Below are 19,542 nucleotides of genomic sequence, written 5' to 3'. Positions count from 1 at the left end.
TTTTTGTTGTCTTTCTTGTACCGAAAGTTATTGTTTCGGGTCAAAGATGGCAAAGGCTTAGTTTAAAAGATTTTTGTGTCCACGTTGGTCTGTTTTGAGTCTCTTCTGATTGCTTTGCCAGAATAGCATCTCCTCTATTGTTATAATAGCATGCGTAATTAATTTTGGCAAATAAAGAGAAAGCAGTTCAATTTAAGTTATATTCTTATTTAGACTTAACTATCTTCTTATTGGCTGAGAATATAATTATTACATTAACCGGTTTCTTTGAAGCTATCTCTTGCAATAATGTGTTTTATCACACTTTGCCAAAGAGCATTTATTATGAATCATTTCCTGCTATGCTTTCATCTAAGTAGCACGACATGCCATGAAAACATGTTTTTCCTCGTTCAACAATTAAGACAAGTGACCATCCTCATTCTCATATTCTACATGTAAACCGTCAAATTTGTTATTAAATTAAAGGAGTTTCTTATTAATACTGCTAGCTCATTAAATACTGGAGGAAATAAAGATTAGACGTCATGCATGCGCAGTGTAATTTGTTTTTCCCCCGAAATCAGAAGAATTCATAATCCAGCTAAATGCGGAAGTTGAATTTAAAGCTTTCAAGATTACGTGCAGCCATATTAAGTAATACCATTTTCTTAAAAATGTACACAGAACGACATTAACCCAAACCAAATCAATTAAACCAAATCCTCCCATTAAGCTAGGGAAGTAGCGGCTAGGAACACGTCACACAAACACGATACTGGTCGTGGTCACGTGATCTTCAAGCTAAAAGCATGAAATTTGAATATATTAAAATAAAATGGCGGCCTTTAAAAATATAAGAGTTTATATGGGTTTTAAACGGAAAAATTTTGAGCGATAAATAAAAGCGCAAATTCTAAATAAAGTTGATGGAACATGAAATAGTGTCGTTTGCTTTTGTTACAGCGTATTTTCAAGCCATTTTGAGCTATTTTACGTCGATTTACTGTAACATGTTTATCGTACATAATAATATGACAAGGTAGGAAACCTTGGTCGCTACTGGCGTGCGACATGTGTTCAAATTGGCTCGAATTTCGCACACAAAAAAAGCTACCACTTATATTCTGACTTCAAATACCAAAGATAGGATGATAAGCGAATACGTTTCTAAAACGTGCTTACTCCTACCTCGTCATTCTCAGCAACTAGCCGCTTTTGAAATTCCAAGGTAGGAATTGCATAGAAGGTAATTGATCCCCAATTTTGCTTTCGTTTACACAAGACACTGAGTAAATGGTTTTGGAATTTCAAAAGCGGCTAGTTGCTGAGAATGACGAGGTAGTATTTAAATAATAATTATCAGAATTCATTAATTTTTTGGTGGCTTGCATAGGAGGTAATTGTGTTATGTTTGGTATTTGATTCTCTTTTTTGGGTTGTTTGTTTTCCCAGTTTCGCTAGCACTTTGCTTAGCAATAGTGAAATTTGGGGTGGTTATGTAAAATCTGATTTTAAGGCCTGGGATGGTTCACAAATTGAAAGAACACATCTACAGTTTTGTAAACGCTATCTTGAAGTCAGTAATAAGGCTTCTAATGTTGCATGTAGAGCTGAGCTTGGTCGTTTCCTCTCCTATCACCATTAATCAAAAATCCTCAACTATTTGATATATCTCCAAGAAAAGCAACCGGATTCTTTTGTTAGACAGTCTTTTTTAATCTTAGAACTTCACACCGCTGGTAAAAATAGTTACTCTTCTTATGAGATCCGTATTTATTTGGTTTCCTGTGACGAAGTACAATGTTCTGCAGTTTGAAGAAAATATTCGTTTGGCGCATATCATCTAAAAATAGAATATAATCTTTTAGTATCTCCTCTCTGGTTAACTAGGAGAGTTTCTGGTAGGAGAACATTAGCTAAATACGAATTAGCAATCATAAGTTAATGATCGAACTAGGCAGAATAAAATACACCAGACATATAGGCTCTGCCCGGTCTGTGATTGTAATAAAACCGAAGATGAAATTCATTTTCTCTTTTATTGTTCCAAATATCAACAATAGAGAAACTTTTACAAGAAATACAGCCTATCATCTTAAATGTCAGCCAACTACCAGTGCCTGACTTGATTTTAGAAAAGAATTCTCCCGATCTTTGACCATGAATTGATTAATTTATATCATCTTGTTTTGAACGTAACAAAATATATCAATGTATAATTATATGAATCATTTTTGTTTTTTACTATATATTATTATTTTATTATTTTTATTATTATTATTACTAAATAAGTTTACGCTTTTGCATATTGTAAAAATTTACAGTCATGCAAATAAACTTGTTGTTGCTAGTTGCCATGTTGCACGTGTCCCTGGGGCTTTTGTCGGCGTTTTTTAGTATTTTGCTTACTCGGTTCGTTCCAGCTTGTTTCCCAGGCGTTTTGGTTCGTCTCTTTCTTGTTATCTACTCTATAGTTGCCGGTTCTGCTCCGGGACCTCTTGTTTCGTTTTATAGGGATTTTTTTATAGCGTCCTTGGTCTTGTTTTTTGTCTTTAACAAATACTTTTGTATAAACGGTCCGGGACCGTTCGGCTCCGGGAGCCGGTGATGTTTTGAACGAAATATTTATTGTGTAAACGGTCCGGGACCGTTCGGCTCCGGGAGCCGCTGTTGTTTTGCTCTGGCAGCCGGGGTTGTTTTTTTTTTTTTTTTTTTTTTTTTTTTTTTTGAACTAAATATTGATTGTGTAAGCGGTCCGGTACCATTCGGCTCCGGGAGTCGGTGTTGTTTTTAACGAAATATTTATTGGGAGTCAGTTTTGTTTTTAAACAAAATAATTATTTGTGTATACGGTTCGGGTCCGTTTCGGCTCTGGGAGCCCGGCGGTTTTTGGTTTCAGGGTACGTACGGGATATTGGGCATACAATCCGGAAACTTTCTGGCTCCGGGAGCCGGATTTTCTGTTTTGGAGCGAAGTTTCTTTGGGATACGGTCTGGTACTTATTCGGTAGATAGTCTTGTCTGGTACGAACATATTTTATCGTGTTTTCTTTTGTGATCGATCAGTACTAGGGCTAAAGAGGAGATAAAGAGTTTCAATGTAATGCTTCCTTTTTTCCGTCAACCCCTAGGCGGACGATCGTATTAAGTTGCTTGAGGACAAGTTGAAGGCTCTGGAGGACAGGCAAGGCGTTGACGTAGTTACCACCGCTCTTGCGTCAGTCCGTAACGCTCTTCTGAAACCAGAATCAATTTACGATCCTTGGGAGGCGTCATCTCTCTCTTGGGAGGCGTCATCTCTCATCGTATGGTGTGATATAAACGGGGAACCCTTATCCTTCGTTGGCCCCACTGTATCAGCAGAGCTTGTCAGCAAAGACCCATCCCTTGCAAACTTGGCGCACTTACGTTTCAGACATCCAGATTATTTTCAATCAGGCAGTTTGCATGATCATGTTGATTTCTGGGAACACCTCATCTCTTCAACTGGTTACGTTTGTCCTCAAGTTAATTTGTTGCAGATAATCCGAGAGGGAGTGAGGGTTCATGATTTCTTCCGTCATTTCAAGGGAAATTTTAAAGGTAGACATTATGACTCTGCTGTCCCGCCAATTTCCAGTTTTCCGAACTCTTCTTGTTGCCATCAGCATACCGATTTCATTGATACAACAGTTTTGGCTTGGGTGTCTCAGGATGTCATCAAAGTCTACGGCAAGGTTGGCGTATGCTCTCCCCCGCATTTAGTCCTTCCTTTGACAGGCGAACCATCAAAACCACGTCTTTGCCACGACGAACGTTTTCTAAATTTATGGGTTCGGGATCTTCCATTCAAATTAGATCACCTCCCGGATCTGCCTCGTTATGTCTTCCCAGGGCATTTCCAGACAACTTTTGATGATAAGAATGGATACCAGCACCTTAAGATTCATCCGGACTCCCAGGAATTTTTCAGTTTTTCCTGGAGAGGCTATTATTTTTCTTTCTGTACCTTGCCGTTCGGATGGAAAGCAAGTGCCTTTTTATACCATAACACAGGCCTTGTCGTCACTAGTGCCGCTCGATCTTTGGGCGTTCCCCTATCGCAGTACATTGATGACAGACATGTCGGCCAGTTGTTCCTTTCCGGCCTAGTGGATTGCCAGCCTAGTCGCCAACTCGCCCAAGCAGCAGCCTTTATCCTGTTGTTCCTTCTCATTTCAGCAGGATATTTTGTTAACCTTGCTAAGAGTTCCCCAGAACCGTCCACTTTTGTTAGATTCCTGGGTTTTATCTCCGATTCTATAGTGCAAGCCTTTTTTATCCCGCCCGATAAAAAGGAGAAATTTAGAGCGTTGCGCGAAGAACTCTTGGGATCCTCTTGTGCGCCCGTAAAGAGCTTGCAACGCTTCGCAGGGAAAGCACTATCCTTTAGTCTTGCAATTCCGGCTTGCAAGCTGTATGTACAAGAAGTGTTCAAAGCAATTGCCGTCGTTGCCAAGAATTCTAAGATTTCTGTCCCGATTCAGGGACCTTTGCGACAGGAACTCCAAGAATGGACTTTTCTGGATAACTGGTCGGGACACTTGCCTTGGCGGTCGGAGCATCATCTCTCTGTCACAATGTTCAGCGACGCCTCTCAGAGGGCCTGGGGGGCAGTATTAGTAAAAGATGGTCTGAGTCAGCAAATACGATATTACTGGACCGACCTTGAAGACGATATCAATGTCCTTGAAGCTAGGGCTTTATGCAACGCTTTAAGCTCCCTTTTCCCTTCTATCAAAAACACAAGGATCGACGTATGGACGGATAACATGACGCTCCGAGCGGCTTGGGAAAATGGCGGTTGTAGAAGTTACCTGGTCAACCAGGAGATAAAAAAGATAGAAGAAATGTCTCGAGCTGGAAATTTTGCTCTACACTTGAAGTATATCCCATCGAGTGAAAACATTGCTGACGCGCCCTCCCGTTCTCTGTCTGATATTGATTGTTCTCTGTCTGAGAAGGCGTGGGCCCGAGTTCAAGCGATGTTTGGGCCACACACGTTTGATTTGATGTCTTTAGACAGTAATTGTCGCAGAGAGAGGGATGGAAGCTTGTTGCCTCATTACTCGCCTTGGCCAACCCCGTTTTCTTCAGGGATTAACGTTTTCGTTCAACCGGTACCAGTGGAACATAATGTATATGTTTTTCCTCCTTTCGTCCTCGTGGGACCGTTGTTGCGATACCTTTTTGATCAACATCAGCGTTTCGCTTTTACCATTATTGTCCCTCGTCTACACCCGCATCGTTATTGGTGGGCTTTACTCCAGGCCATAGCAGTGGATTCCTTTCTTCTTGGAAGGAAAGGTGATCCGGCTATATTGCTTTTCCCTTCTCGCTCCTCCCCAGAATTCATTGCTAGGCCCTTACCATGGGATCTGCGGGTTTTTCGTTGCATCTGCTCCTGGTAAGCTGTGTATTTGTGCTTGTCTATATAGATCGAACGCTTATGGAAACCTGCTTTCAGATGTTCCGCCTGCTGTTACCCGAACGACAGTGATGCTAATTTTTGCTAAGCCTGTGGAAATTCAGCTATCAAGTTTCTTACGCTCTTTGGTACCTCCAAAGAAGGTCTCTGCTGCGTCCGCTGAAGATATCGTAAAGTTTTTGGTTAGCAAGGATACTGCGGGAAAACAAAAAATCCATGTACGCTCATGCTCCAGGAAGACCTGTGATTGCCCTAAGCGTCTGGCCGCTGGAACTGTCGATTCATATATAGGGAAGCTTAGAGCGATTTTCAATAAGTTAGGCCGTACAGGGTTTTCTAACCCGCTGGCACCTCCTTGTGTAAAAGATATCTCAAGTTTGTAAGAGAGGAGCAAGCCCAGCAACCTTTGCAACCTCGCCAAGCTGTTCCTTTGTTCTATGACAAATATTCACCCGCTTGATTACCTATCCCGTGGGCTTATTGTTGAAGGTTCTGAGCTTTCTCCTCTCAATAAATACCTTTTGGTCAGAGATGCAACTTTCTTTGTCGTTGACTTTTACACGGGCGATAGAGCATCCGATCTGGGGCGTTTAAAGGCAGATCAGCTTTTCCGCCTTAAGGACAGGGAGGGGTTTCTTCTTAACTTTACATTCAGCAAAACGAGGCGCGCGGGTCAACTACGCCCTTTTGCTTTGTTACGTATTCCAAATGTACCCGCCTGCCCGTTTTTTTGGCTTAATTATTATATCGCAGCTTGTGGGTCGTTGGGTGTCCCTCTTCTCGGTGAGTATTTCTTTAGATCTTCGGAACATAAGAAATTTATATCACATCGCCCGTTTGGAGGGTCAGCTGTATCTGCACGACTTCACAAGTATCTTAAGGCCGCGGGCATCGATGACGGTGAGACCCCTCACAGCTTCCGGGTAGGGATTTCTTACACCCTCAAAGGCTTGGGTTGTAATCCAGAGCAGATTGCCCAGTACGTGGGTTGGCGAAGCACAGAAATGGCCCTGTATTACACGCGCCATTCTAATGTTTCCGCTTCGTTGCAGTTGCTAGAACGGGTAACATTTAACCTTACTTCAAAGGGCTCTCAGCCTGCTCCGGACCTCTCTGACTAGGGAAATTTGCAAAGAATTTTGTAAGGTTAAACTGTAGCATTCCTTGACTTAGAGTTTTTTCTCGCCAGTGCGCTTTATTTTGTTATTTTCTGTTTTGTTTCATTCATTGTTAGTTAATAAATCTTTAAGTTTTGGAGTGTTGGGTGTTGAGTATTGAGTATTGGGTGTTTTAGTGTTTGGGTATTGAAGGTTATGAAGTCGATGTACGTTTCAGGGAAGCCGGAGGCCTGGGTTATAGCAGACTGCCTCAGGGAATTACAAGGAGCGGATCTCTCTCCCATAACTTAGTTTCATGATGTGTTAAGTAGTAGACAGTGAGGATATAATACTATTTTACTTCAATATATTCAAATTTCATGCTTGGGCCACCTGTGGTCAGGATAGCGTCGGGCACTGGTTGTCTGTTGTCGCGCGCGATTAGCTTCGATTGATTGCAAGAAAGGGGAAGAGAATTCGAGTACAGTCAACTCTCTCTAAGACGGACACCTTCGGAACCGGCCGCAGCTGTCCGTCTTAGAGAGGTGTCCGCTCTGTAGAGAGTCGAAGTAACATGACACCAGTAATCCTGAGATAATAAAGCTAAACCTATGTACAATACAACAAACCTTTGCAATCTGCAACAAGGCTAAAATAATAAAAGGAACATATTCGCTTGTTAAAGCAAAAGTTGAGAGCTTCTACAAAATGTAATACTGTAAGTAGAAAACGACCTCTTTACTGCCCATACACGTAAGCAGAGAATTAATCCGTTAAAGCGTCATTGTTTTTGCTGGTTAGTAAGCTTGGTATATACGTATCCTTAAGGCGCTTACTAACTTTGCCTTAGGTCGATACGAGGTTTGAAAGTATTTTCACTAATAAAACATGATTAAAAAACACTTCTCAAGTGTCCGTTAATGATTTTAAAGTGTCCGTTGTCCGTCTTACAGAGGTATACGTCTTATAGGGAGTTTGGTTACAGTAAAATGACTGAAAAACGGCAGGGACCATCACCAGGTGTCCGTCTTATGGAGGTTTCCGTCTTATAGAGGTGTCCGTTAAGAGAGAGTTGACTGTAGTTTATTACTTAAGAAGAAATCGTCGCTTAGAACACAAAAGCAAAATACTCCCGTATAGTAAGAAAGGAACGCTACAAGTATAAACGAAAAAGACTTATTATATTCGATGAGTTCTATTAGATACTGTAGACAGAAATTTCTAAATTCTTTTAATATACAGGGCCACTGTGAGCAAGACACCACTTTATCTTTAAGCTTGCTCGCGTGTATCGTATGTCGTTTATCGGATGTCACGCTACAATATAACACAACCTTTGTTGAAACAACAAAGGGAAATCTAAAAAGATGTAAAATATAAATAAAAAATAAAATAAAATGTTACTGTTGTTCAACTGCGCCAATCTACAAAGAAAATGTATTATTTGCATCTCTGACTCTATAACTACCGTATCACATTAATTTGAATTCTAACAGATTCTCACTATGCTAATTCATCACTAACATTGCTTCTTACGCTAAAAAATGTAAGCTGCAGTTGGATAACAGTCATTTCACGCATAGGGTATCAGCTATTAATTTTTTTGACAAATTTCCTGAAAATTACTTACGACCCCCTTGTGAAACATCATCTCTTCTGCATGCATTGCGTGCCATTTGTTTAAATCAGCTACCACGCACCACCATGCACTCTGTGCATTCTTGAATCATATATCTGTAGTCACTTAAGAGCACGGTCACGTGACCAGGTCATTTACTTTTGATTGTTGAGTGGTGAATAAGCGATTAGCGATCGACCGACGGAATGCGAACGAGCGGTTCCGAACGGAAAGTGCAAAGCTGTCTTCAAGTTCATTAACAGAAAAACAAGTGCACATCTGTCCAACTGTTTCTTTCACTGCTAACCTGACTTCTTTGATTTTCCAGCAGTAAAGAACAGGATTCAACGAGGAATTCAGGATTACAAGAACAACTGCTATGCCCTCGGCCAGGAGAAAAGGTGTGTTGATATATCCACGAAGAGCGATCACAGCCGTTGCGACAGAAAATGGAAGATAACATGAAGCAAGCGTAAGATGAACCCACAGCGCATTGAAAACTGTCTTTTTGTACCGCGTCATGTTTAAATCGCTCTTTTGGATTCCAAAAGCATCTTGTACTTGTGTTTGTTGACGTCTAATGGTGTGAAAGATTCTTGTGTAACAATACGTTGAAACTGAAATCAATATTACTGCTGATACACCAGTGGCGATGAAATATAATTTCACGTTCCAAATGTACATAACACCGACTACGATACTTATAACCCAGAAAACGAAAATGGCCGCACGAACTCGCTTGACAGTTACAACGTGTCTGTATTGTAGCCTTAATAACAGAGCGAGAAGTCTGTCCACACCTATAGCGGTCAATGTGAACAAAGATACGCCAGAACAGATTGTAGTTACAACATAAGCCGAGTATTCAAACACTCGACAAATCTCGGAGTTTCCATTTAGAAACGAGAAAAACAGAATGATGAGTATTGGCTGTGAAATGGCACCGACAAAAAGATCAGTGATTGTCAGAGAACGAAGCAGTAGTTTTGATGGCGGATGAAGAGATGTATCCTTGTGAAGAGCGACAAGGATCAAACTGTTCCCAAGAGTAGCTGTTATCGTTAGAGTAATGAAGAAAATGATAGCCACTTTGTAAAAGTTAAACAGATAACTGGCTTCCTCAGTATCTTTTCGTACTAAAACTGCACTACAAAGCAGCTCTTCGGCGATGTTTGACATGTTAACTTTGCAACTAAGGACTTCGCCTGATCTTTTTTACATAAATTTTGTCATCACAAATTTTCCAATTAAAAAAGCTGTCACAAACTGACAACACATATTCTTCATGTCGAGAAATTCAATATAAAAATTACCTACAATAAGAAAACAAGTTGTTTACACAAATTTATTCCTTATATTCAGGAAGACCTTCCAAAATGAATCAATTATCTGAATCTCAGCAAAGGAAACATCTATAATGTTCAAACGCTTTTAAACCTTGACTCAGAATGAGGTTGGAAATAATTAAAAACCTTACGCATACAGTTATAAGCCAAACATCAAAGGAGATTTATTTTTAACGTATTAAAAAATATAAAGAAACGCAAGTCAGTCTGAGGTCAACCCTGCTGCTGATATATCGTTCCCTTCACACCATAAATGGTACAGAAAATAAAATTTTGGAAAAGTATTATTTAACTAAGCTTTTTTGAAAGTGAAGAACAAGCACAAATTCGTCTAACTGTTTAATTTTCTTCACTGCCTTTTTGCCTCAGTGCAGTTAAGACGAACATGAAAGAAGAGAGTTTCCCCGGGAGAGTTGCTCACTCATCGAACAGCCGATAACACATGCAGTTATACAGAAAGATAACATTTTACTAACGTACGGTAAAACCCCTGCGCTTCGAAAACTGCCTTATGGCAGTCGCGCCATGTTAAGTTCTCTATAAAACTTTTGATTCCTAGATCATCTTGTGCTTGCGTTTGCTGACGTCTACCACTACATCGCCGATTAAGTATAAATACGCGTTCCACACCTTAACATTTACCGTCTATCACTACAACCGAGTTTTTTTTTGCAAGAAAAGTAAATTTGTTTAATGGAATTGAAATGGTAATCTTTCGAAACCATCTGATATTTATTACCTTAATTATCAATTTTTTTTCGGCACAACTACATGATAACCCGACAACTGCAATGATGGTTTTATATTTTTAGGTTCTATCATAGAATATGGGTCACTGACGAAAAAGAGCGAATATTTTTTTTATATCATAACTGAAGTTGTTTACAAAATCTTAACAAAATAATTTAGCCGCGGAGAAATTATTTTTCCGTGCATCTTATTTCGTAAGCTAATATTTGTTTTTAATGAAAATCCTAAATTACTTGTCCAGACCAGCTATAAATCTCAAGCACAGCTAATTAAACAAACTGGACGTCATAATTACCTTGTCCGGAAAATGAATAAATATCAGCAAGCATAGACGAGAACTAACGTTCCTCCGGTGAATAAAATGCAGTTTCTAGGCAACATTAATGGGCGTTTATTATTAATGGAAACCTTAAGCACTTACGGTAGACAATAACGACAAAAATAACCTCGACTGGACTTATGGTAGCTTGCGGGTAACGTAAAAAGAGGAGGGAATGGAGGGAAAACCGCGAAAGGGAGAAAAAATCTCCTCTTCCTTTTTTTCCCTTTTCGTTACTCCCCTCCCATTTCGACGCCTGTAACGCACGCTAGACTAATTGGTGTCAATTATCATTGGCAAAAGATAATGGCGTGTAGCGCAGCTCAAGCCTCGGCCTGGTGCAGCCTCGTCCTCGCATACCATTTCTTTCGCGCGCTGTCGTCTTGCTGACGCGTACATTCGCAGTTTGCTCCCTCGCTGCAAGTAGTTTGTTTTTCGTCGCTCCCATCCTCCCTATATCCCTCTTTTTTCTTCCCTGCCCTCCACTGGCTCCCGCCAGTGTAATTTGCTAAGGTCGGTTTCCCACAACAACCGTCCCAGCATCTACCACTCAGTCGGGTCCCCGCCTCCACTCCCCTGGTGCCTCGTCCCTTTGCATTCCCAGCCAAACCCAGCCTTCCTTTCGTTACGTACTAAGCGTAACAGACATTAATGGTAACCAAGGAATGAGAAAAGAAGATCTAATATTCTGAAGTTAATTTGTTTCTCTTTTTTGAAATCTGTTCTACGCGTTCGGTTAGATCGGGATAGTGCTAAGAACAGTCATTTTTTTTCACTTGGCGTTCTTCGCGCTGCTCCCAACTAACGGAACGCCTGGGACAGGCTATTGATTATTTTTTTTTTATCAACAAATCCATTACAAAGTAAGAGAAGCAGTAAGTCACAATACGTTTTTTTAGTTATTTTTTTTCTCCTTCAAAGGAAGGCAGAAATGTTCAAAAATGGACATTAGAAAATTACACAATGAGTAAAACACTTTAATCTTTCCTTTACTTTTGTTCATACATTTTCTGCACATTAGTCGAATGTGTATTCTTGTCTGCCTGCTAAGTTGTTACTCATCGCTAGGGTTGAAGGATTTAAAACAACGGATTATTTTCTCTGGCACAGTTAAGCTCATGTTTTTGGGGAGAATTTAGCTGTTGATGTCCATTTGGTGCATTTTACGACATAATGCAGAAGTGTGGGCTTTAAAGATGAAGATGAAAGCCATGAAAAATAACAGCGATTATTACTCATGTCATTTCAATCAAACAGTTGTGTTGCTTGCATCGCTGTGTTACAATCTTGCTTCTCTTAGCTCATAACTGACCAAGTGTTTACTGAGCTGAGCTCAGCAGTGAAGGCTGCACTTGAATGCTGTTAATTCTGAGCACTGTGATGTCTTGATAGTGTTCTGGAAACGAATAAGATGGTAGCACTGTTGACAATAGACCTGAGTACAACCTATGATGTGAGACGCGGTGGCCTAATGGTTAGCGTGCCGGACTCCAGATGGAGCGGTCCGGGTTCGAGCCCTGGTCGGGATCATTATGTTGTGTTCTTGGGCAAGACACTTGTCTTAACTCTCTTAGTGCCTCTCTCCACCCATGGATACCGGTGAAATTATGCTGGGGGGGGGGGGGGGTACCCTGCGACGGACTAGCATCCCATCCAGGGAATATTCCTAGCCACTTAATGCTACAGAAACCGGATAAGCTCCGGCAGTATGGGCCGCATGGCTCGAGGCTTCCCCCTTATTATTACAACTTATGATACAGTCAACTTAGCAAATACAATAACCTCCATATGGCGCAAAAATATGCACTGATATCTGTCCACGGACATTAATTACATATTATCTGTTCCAAAAAGCAAACAGTTTGCTTGAGGAAAATTGTGATCTTCGAAGAACAAGTTATGTCCATGGACAAATAATAGTACATATATTTGAAGCCAAATGCTGGCTATTGTGTTTATAATCGTTCAAATATTTTAACACAGGGCCACTCATTTTGGGAGACCTTTTCTCAAAGTTTTTAAACATCAACATAATTCTGTCAGTGTCCAAAATATTGTCAGCTTGCTCAAAATGTTCAGCTCTATTCAATTTAACAATAATTATTTACTCGGGATGAAAACTGAGTGTGCAAACGTAAATCGCAAAATTCAAAAACTGGGGAATATCACTTGGGAATATCATCTAATATTTCTCAGTATTGGCCTATATTTGATAGATTATATATTAATATACATGTACCCTTGTAACAAACCCCTTACAGAAAACCAGGCTCTTTCAGAAATCAAAGAAAATCTGAAAACTATGCTGTGTATGTACCTTTAGTTCTTCTGTAACCCTTTCTTCTTTTCATTTTAAACACAATCTTTTTTGGTCCTTTGGTTTTCTCCACCACAGTTGCTTCAATCCTTGCAAGGTCTCTTCTGTTGGTGAAAAAATAAATGTTGTTATTATCTCCTGAAAATTTCATTGTTTTGGATAAAAGACCTTTGGCATTTCTTGAACTTGCTGAATATTTCGGTAATAATGCAAAGGTCTGTTGCATTCGGAATCTTTTGATATTAAGGCAGGGTTGTCAGTGGGTTTTTGAGTAGCAGGCTCCATCCAAAAAGTAGGGGGCTATGAAACACTCAGAACTTGATAACACACACTCAGAACTGACCTACTAATATTCCGAGTAGCCGGTGCAGTATTCGATATAGCCGGTGAAATGCGCCGGTTGCCGGCTTATTTTGACAACCTTGTTAAGGTTTCAGTGTTTTTGTGAAACTACCTCAAATATTTAAAAATGTTTCAGTGCACAAAGTAAGAGACCCTAAAAAAAGAAAAACACTAGAAATTTCTTGAAAAATAGGGGAAAATAGGAAGTGGGAACTTGACATTGGATACGTACTTGTAGCTGTAGCCCTTGACTTCACACATTTTTTAACCTTCCATTAACGATACCCCTCCTAAGTGGACATGACTTATGTGTTTACTTAGGTGGTAGAGGTTTCACTGTACTAGGAATTTTCATGCTACCTAACAGACAATTCTGAATGAGGCACAAAAAATGAAGTTTCATGTTATTACCTGCAACGCACACTACTGATTTTGAAAATCTCTTTGTACTTACGCAACTAACGGAGTTCCTACCACAGTAAAATTTTCTCCACCAACCAACAAAACCTGTGAAATAATGAGCACATGCAAATAAATTTGCTATGATTTCAGGAACCACATGTTGGTTTGATTGATGTCTTTAAACAACATTGTAAAATTCATTAACTATCCATGAGGGTGCAAACCAATCCCAGCACTGTATTCAGATCACATGTACACAACTATAAACCCCAATACAAATCAAACAATAGAATTAACTTTTGATACAGACTCCTGCTCAGCTAATTAGTATTCATTAACTTTTGATACAGATCTCTACTGATTCGCATAACAAACTTTGCATTCAATTTATTGTTTTCATTTCACAAGTAGAATAAAATATTCGCGTCCGATCTGTATGGCCGTTTACAATGGCTCGCCTATCGGCTCGCCATTGTAAACGCTCATACAGATCTCCCGCTCATATTTTATTTACTACTTATTTTTATGAACAGTAAGCAACTCTTGGTGGAACATACAGTGTAGGTCCGAAACTACTACCCGTACATCTCGCCGTAATTCTGAGCTGCTTGGCTAATTTCATCCATATCAACATTCACTTTTCCTAGCATTAAGCCAAGTCTTTAGGCTGAGTAAATTACGCTTCACTATTCACTTGTACTTCCACAAATAACAGTAAACAGCTATTGTTAACCAAAGAATACATTAGATCAAACTCACCTTTTCAATGCGTATTCTGTCTCCAGTATCTGCATCTATTCTGTTGATTAGTATAGTATCATTCACAGTGATCTTAAATTGGCTCCCCCCTACAGAACAAGAAAACAGGTCATGTACTAGCCTCTTTTCTAGACCCAAAGCATACATTATTTTCTTATAAAAGATTGAAAATCACCGTCCTTTTTTTTCTCAACAGGGCTGGAAATAACGGCCGGTCAACGGACAATGTCCGGCCTGATTGGGGACTTGACCGGTCAAATGTTCACCTTGCCGGTCATGTTGTCCGGTCACAAGTCGAAAATATTGGTAATATTGAAACAAACTTAGTTTTCAATGCTGTTGTCTACCTTCTGTTAGTGTATAAACCTCGCTGTATTGCGAAACTTCCAACCGAAAAAAAGAACTAGAACTGATCAAATTAACGGGGGTGGACAAAACACTGACCCCCAGTCCATGGACTACCCCCATGGACTACCCAAATGGACTACCTAAAATGGACTACCCCTTAAAAATGGACTACCCCTTAAAGTACTATTCCGAGTGTGTACTACTTACTGAGCTGTTGTTATACGCACATAATTTGCACTTACTTCGGTTACTTTCGACGACTCTAGCCGCCATTTTGAATGAATTACACTATACATCTGCTGACCTCAAAAAGCGAAGACTCATGCCCAGACTCAGCACTATTTTTTCCTCAGGATCTGTCTGCCTACCGGTTCTGTTCTCCTCGCTGCGCTGCCAAAGTTATTCATTCAAAAATTTTCTCTGGCCACCAAATGTTTAAGATTCGTCTCAAGCAACTATCTGATACTATTAAAAAAGTTTGGATCTTCTGTAGTGCAGTGCAGTGCCTGTTTTGTCTGTCTCTATGAGTCCAAAGATTGATTGCTTGATTTGAGTCTACACTTTCGTGATCAGCGGATGTTCATTTAGTATAATATATTCAAAATGGCGGCTAGAGGGATACGTACGGCTTGAAAATAAACAAGGTAAGACGTAAGTGCAAATTATGTGTGTATAACAACAGCTCAGTAAGTGGTACACACTCGGAATAGTACTTTAAGGGTAGTCCATTTTTTAGGGGTAGTCCATTTTAGGTAGTCCATTTGGGTAGTCCATGGGGGTAGTCCATGGACTGGGGGTCAGTGTTTTGTCCACCACCCAAATTAACTGTTGTTTACAATTCGCGTGTTGCGGTCTCAAATTAAAATATTTTCCCAAGTTGTCCGTTTCCTCCTGCACAGAATTAAACGTTTAATATAGTTCCAAAACTCGGAATATAAAGGTACAATTTATATAAACTATGATTAAAACAATCTTTGACTTCTTTGCAATATTTATAATAGTAATTACAGAGCTCAAAGTTGCGACCGATGCGGTCGCATTTGTAACTATTTTTTTTTCCTTTGGCGACTAAAACTTTCTTTGTAGTCGCAAGTTTGTAATTAATATTTTCTACTAATAATGTAGGGGAATATACTTTGTCATTTTCAAGTATGAAGCCATTGAAAATGTTCTTCTAGCTGCTTGTTGTTTTAATAATCGCTGGGAAACGCAACATGAAATCTGAAATATACATCTATCGATGAGAACAATCCGGAAGTGACATTATTAGATTTTTTTTCAAAAACTTAAAGTTCCAAAAAGGATACCACAAGACTTTTGTAAAATCATTGAAAATGATTAGCGACCACAAGCACTGAAAATTACTGTGCTATTTGCAAAGTTTGAAGCCAATAGACAAATACAATGAGCTAGACATGAGCCAGACACTTGCATCACTCATTCATTCATTCAACAAAAAAATACTTAAAAACTTGGAAACTTAAATAAGATTGCAGTCAGCAATTGATTTTTCAATTCAAGTGAAACAGGGTTTCATCCACGAAAATACAAATTTCTAAAATAAGGAGCCGGAGAAACAATTTTGTTTTCACCTTTCATGTACATGAAAACAAGACAGTGTGGAGTCAAATTACATTTCACACGAAATTTGCATAAATTTGAACTGGCAAAAAAAGAAACAGATATTAAGTTATTAGAATATAAACCCGCTTTAATAATTACTGAATTCTGATCTCATTGCTATTTTCCATGTATTAACTACTTGAAAACGGTTCTCATTCATGGAAACAAAACGGTTTTTCATTCAACTGCTTGCAGTATTTATAGACGTGAAAATATATTCGCTTAATCAAATCACCTTCTGCACGAAATGTTTTCTTGTCATAAAAGCAAGAGAAAATAGATTTGAAAAAAAGAACTATTGATAAAAGAAATTTTTCCTCGCGAAGCGAGGCCGAAGGCCGAGCGTAGCGGGGTGTATAATTTTGTCCCTCAAAGGGCTCAGGCGGGATGAAATCTCGTCTCGAGTTTACGGTCATATTTGTGAGCTTGGTGTGTGGCGGAAATGACGTCACACGGCCGCGCGCTGGTGGCCTAATGGTGTGAGCGTCGAACTTGAAATCAGATCTTCGGGACTGAGGGCGGGGGTTCGAATCCGGCTAGGTTTTTTCTTTTTCTTTTTTTTTTTTTTCTTTTTTTTTGTGGGTTCGAATCCTGATCCTTTCATTTTTATCGTTTTTCTTTTCGGATTAAAATAACACTGATTTCCACATAATACTCCCTTTAACGCCTATTCAGGCTATTCTTGGTTTTCATGTTACGTCATAAAATTCTGAAATCAAAATTCACTAGGCCTGCTAAATTTTCGTTGTCATTAGGCGAAAGATAAACTAAAAATATATATTTTTGCAAATTTCCAGATCGATAGTGTCATTCGTTTTTAAAACAGAGCATTTTGAATATTTAAGTTCTCCGTCGTATGTGACATTAAGCTGAGTGCCGTGACAAAGCTGTTTTGTTGGAAAAAAGGCCTTTCCTTTCCATTTTGTGCAGATTGAACATTTCAGATATAATAAGTGGTGTTTATGTGAAAGTGTACTAGCTCTTAAGCCAAGGACGGCCGCTGTTGTAAACAGAATTGAGTTCCAGATGGTTTCTCTGAAATCACAGCGGCCATTACTGTGTCCCTCGGCAGGACACAGTTATGGCGGCTCCATACTAAGCTTTATAAATTTGCGTGGAAAGGTTCGGCAAATAACTCGCGAACGGTACACCGCACAGACCCGAAACTTGGAGAAATTGTTTATCTATTTATCATCTATAATATTTGAAATTCATAGCTTCCGTAGTTGAATGGTTTCGAATTTAATTTTTGATTGCGTGACAGTGAAAACCAGCAATAAACCTTTCATGATGGCCATCAGGGGCGCGCGGGTGGAGGGTTCGAATCCTCCTGCCGTTCGTTCTTCTTTTTTTTTTTTTATGCCCTCAAATAAATGTCCAAAATGCGACTATCCAATAATTTGTCGATGATTTTGAAAATAGCCTGCGCTTCCCAACGCTTTATACCTCTTTACGAACCAGAAAGAGCCGCCATCTTCAAAGCGGAGTAGACCCTGGGAACGATGTCGTGGCCATGCCCGTTACTAGGCAACAATAACAAATCACCGGTTAAAACCGGTTATCACTCCTTATTTATAACAGCCCCCCCCCCCCCTCCCCAACCCAGAGCTTCGCGAGGCCCTGCGAGTCACGTATTACTAGTAAAAATTTAAACTGTTTGTGTAACGTACGGTTCCGACCTGAGGTAAGCAACATCGTATATGTAACGAGCAATTCATTCAATCTTATCAGCACAGCAAAAAATAGAGTCCAGACGGCAATCTAAATTCCACAGTCAACAGTCCAGTGTCGTTATCTGTGGTTAAAAGGAATTTACTTATGGAATGTTTTTTCTTAAGGCGGAAGGTGTTATATTTTTACATATATTTAATAATTATTGAAAAATTACATGTTGCATTTTTGTCCGAGCAGAAACGAGGTATGACCGAGCTAAAATGGATTTGGCCGGACATCTTGACCGTTCTATGTTCGAAAATTATTTCCAGCCCTGCTCAATATTTTCCATTTATAAAATTATGATTGTACAGTGAAGAAAGGTTGAACATACAAACCTATATGAACAACAGCAAATATCTGACCACTGGTTTCTCCCTTTAACATTTCATCTTGCACATCTTTTATGACATCTTAGGTAACACAAGAAAATGAAAGATTTATGATGAAGTAAACTGGTTACTTTCTTTGTGTGTAAGTCTGGAATCTGCAGTATGAGGTGACTAGGAGTTATATATTACTGGAGGGGATGAAAGTCCATTGCAGATTACACCCAACATTTTGCACATTACCCCAGGAATTTGTGTAATGTTACATTACAGTAACGGGGAGGCATGGTGGGGTAATAGCTACATGTAGTAGGCTGGACTCTGGATCGAGCAGTCAGGGTTTGAGCCCTGGCCGGGACAATGCGTTACATGTTTTTGGGCAAAAAACTATACTCTCAAAGCGCCTCTCTCCACCCAGGTGTGTAAATGGGTACTTGCAAATTTAATACTGGGGGTAACCCTGCATCCAGGGGGTTAGAAATACTTAGACACTTCATGCTACAGAATCCAGGATAAGCTCTGGCCTGATGGTCTACTAGGCTCAAATGCAGACGTTACCTTACAATCGGCTTACATTATAGTAACATACCTTTGGAATACTGCGGACAATTTTGCTCGTCGTCTTCTTCTCCACCAGCTTCTGTCAGAGAACTTGACGATGCAGCACTAAGACTACGAATATCAACATTGCCAAGGAGACTCAAAGGACTTGTTGCTGAGAATTGAGTCACTGCTGCTGCGGCCGTTGTGTAGGTTTTGAAACTGTTATGAAATGAAAACAAAAACAGCAGAAGCCAAACTAAGTGCTACATTTCTCAACTGAAGATATGGAACAGATAACTTGCTGGAAACCAAATGCCTGTAGGAGTTTACTGCCAAGAAGGATAAACACTTAATCAAAACTAAAACAAAATGATTACAAAGTACCTATTTTTTACAAGGTTACTGCTTGCTAATACATTGCTGTTAACACCTTGAAACTTCTGACATTTCACACCACCAACACAGAATCCTGGAAATAAAAAAAAACACAATGGATTTCAGTTCCTTAATACAAGTTGCGACGTTATTGCAATTAACTGGCTTTTTCCCTAACTGGAATATATATAAAGAAATATCTTTGTATCTCTGACATATTTATGAATATAATT

The 19,542-nt window shown here is 39.6% G+C and overlaps 2 protein-coding genes across 2 annotated transcripts in view; both read right to left on the bottom strand.

Moving 5' to 3' along the window:
- Positions 1-7,311: 7,311 nt before the first annotated feature.
- On the bottom strand, positions 7,312-9,322 carry LOC144642337 (adenosine receptor A3-like). The gene has a single exon (XM_078501301.1). It carries the CDS (start codon positions 9,320-9,322, stop codon positions 8,282-8,284), a length of 1,041 nt encoding a protein of 346 aa, XP_078357427.1. The 3' UTR covers positions 7,312-8,281.
- Positions 9,323-11,456: 2,134 nt separating this feature from the next.
- The window catches only part of LOC144644389 (large ribosomal subunit protein bL21m-like), an 8,541-nt gene continuing 455 nt past the window's right edge, over positions 11,457-19,542 (bottom strand). The window contains exons 2-8 of the mRNA XM_078503865.1: positions 19,319-19,403; positions 18,981-19,153; positions 18,401-18,475; positions 14,379-14,467; positions 13,672-13,724; positions 12,876-12,979; positions 11,457-11,954 (exon numbers count right to left, since the gene is read on the bottom strand). Of these exons, the coding sequence (XP_078359991.1) occupies positions 11,878-11,954; positions 12,876-12,979; positions 13,672-13,724; positions 14,379-14,467; positions 18,401-18,475; positions 18,981-19,153; positions 19,319-19,403 (656 nt within the window). The 3' untranslated portion in view covers positions 11,457-11,877. The remainder of the gene's footprint in view (positions 11,955-12,875; positions 12,980-13,671; positions 13,725-14,378; positions 14,468-18,400; positions 18,476-18,980; positions 19,154-19,318; positions 19,404-19,542) is intronic.

The sequence above is a fragment of the Oculina patagonica genome, chromosome 2, assembly GCF_052425735.1.
Source record: "Oculina patagonica isolate OP01 chromosome 2, crgOcupat, whole genome shotgun sequence".
NCBI classification, from domain to species: Eukaryota; Metazoa; Cnidaria; class Anthozoa; order Scleractinia; family Oculinidae; genus Oculina; species Oculina patagonica.
Note: the sequence above shows the minus strand (reverse complement) of the source record. Positions and strands in the feature narration are given on the sequence as shown.

What these genes read in the sequence shown, in the direction of transcription:
- LOC144642337 (XM_078501301.1), bottom strand. Translation starts at nt 9,322, where the DNA reads ATGTCAAACATCGCCGAAGAGCTGCTTTGTAGTGCAGTTTTAGTACGA.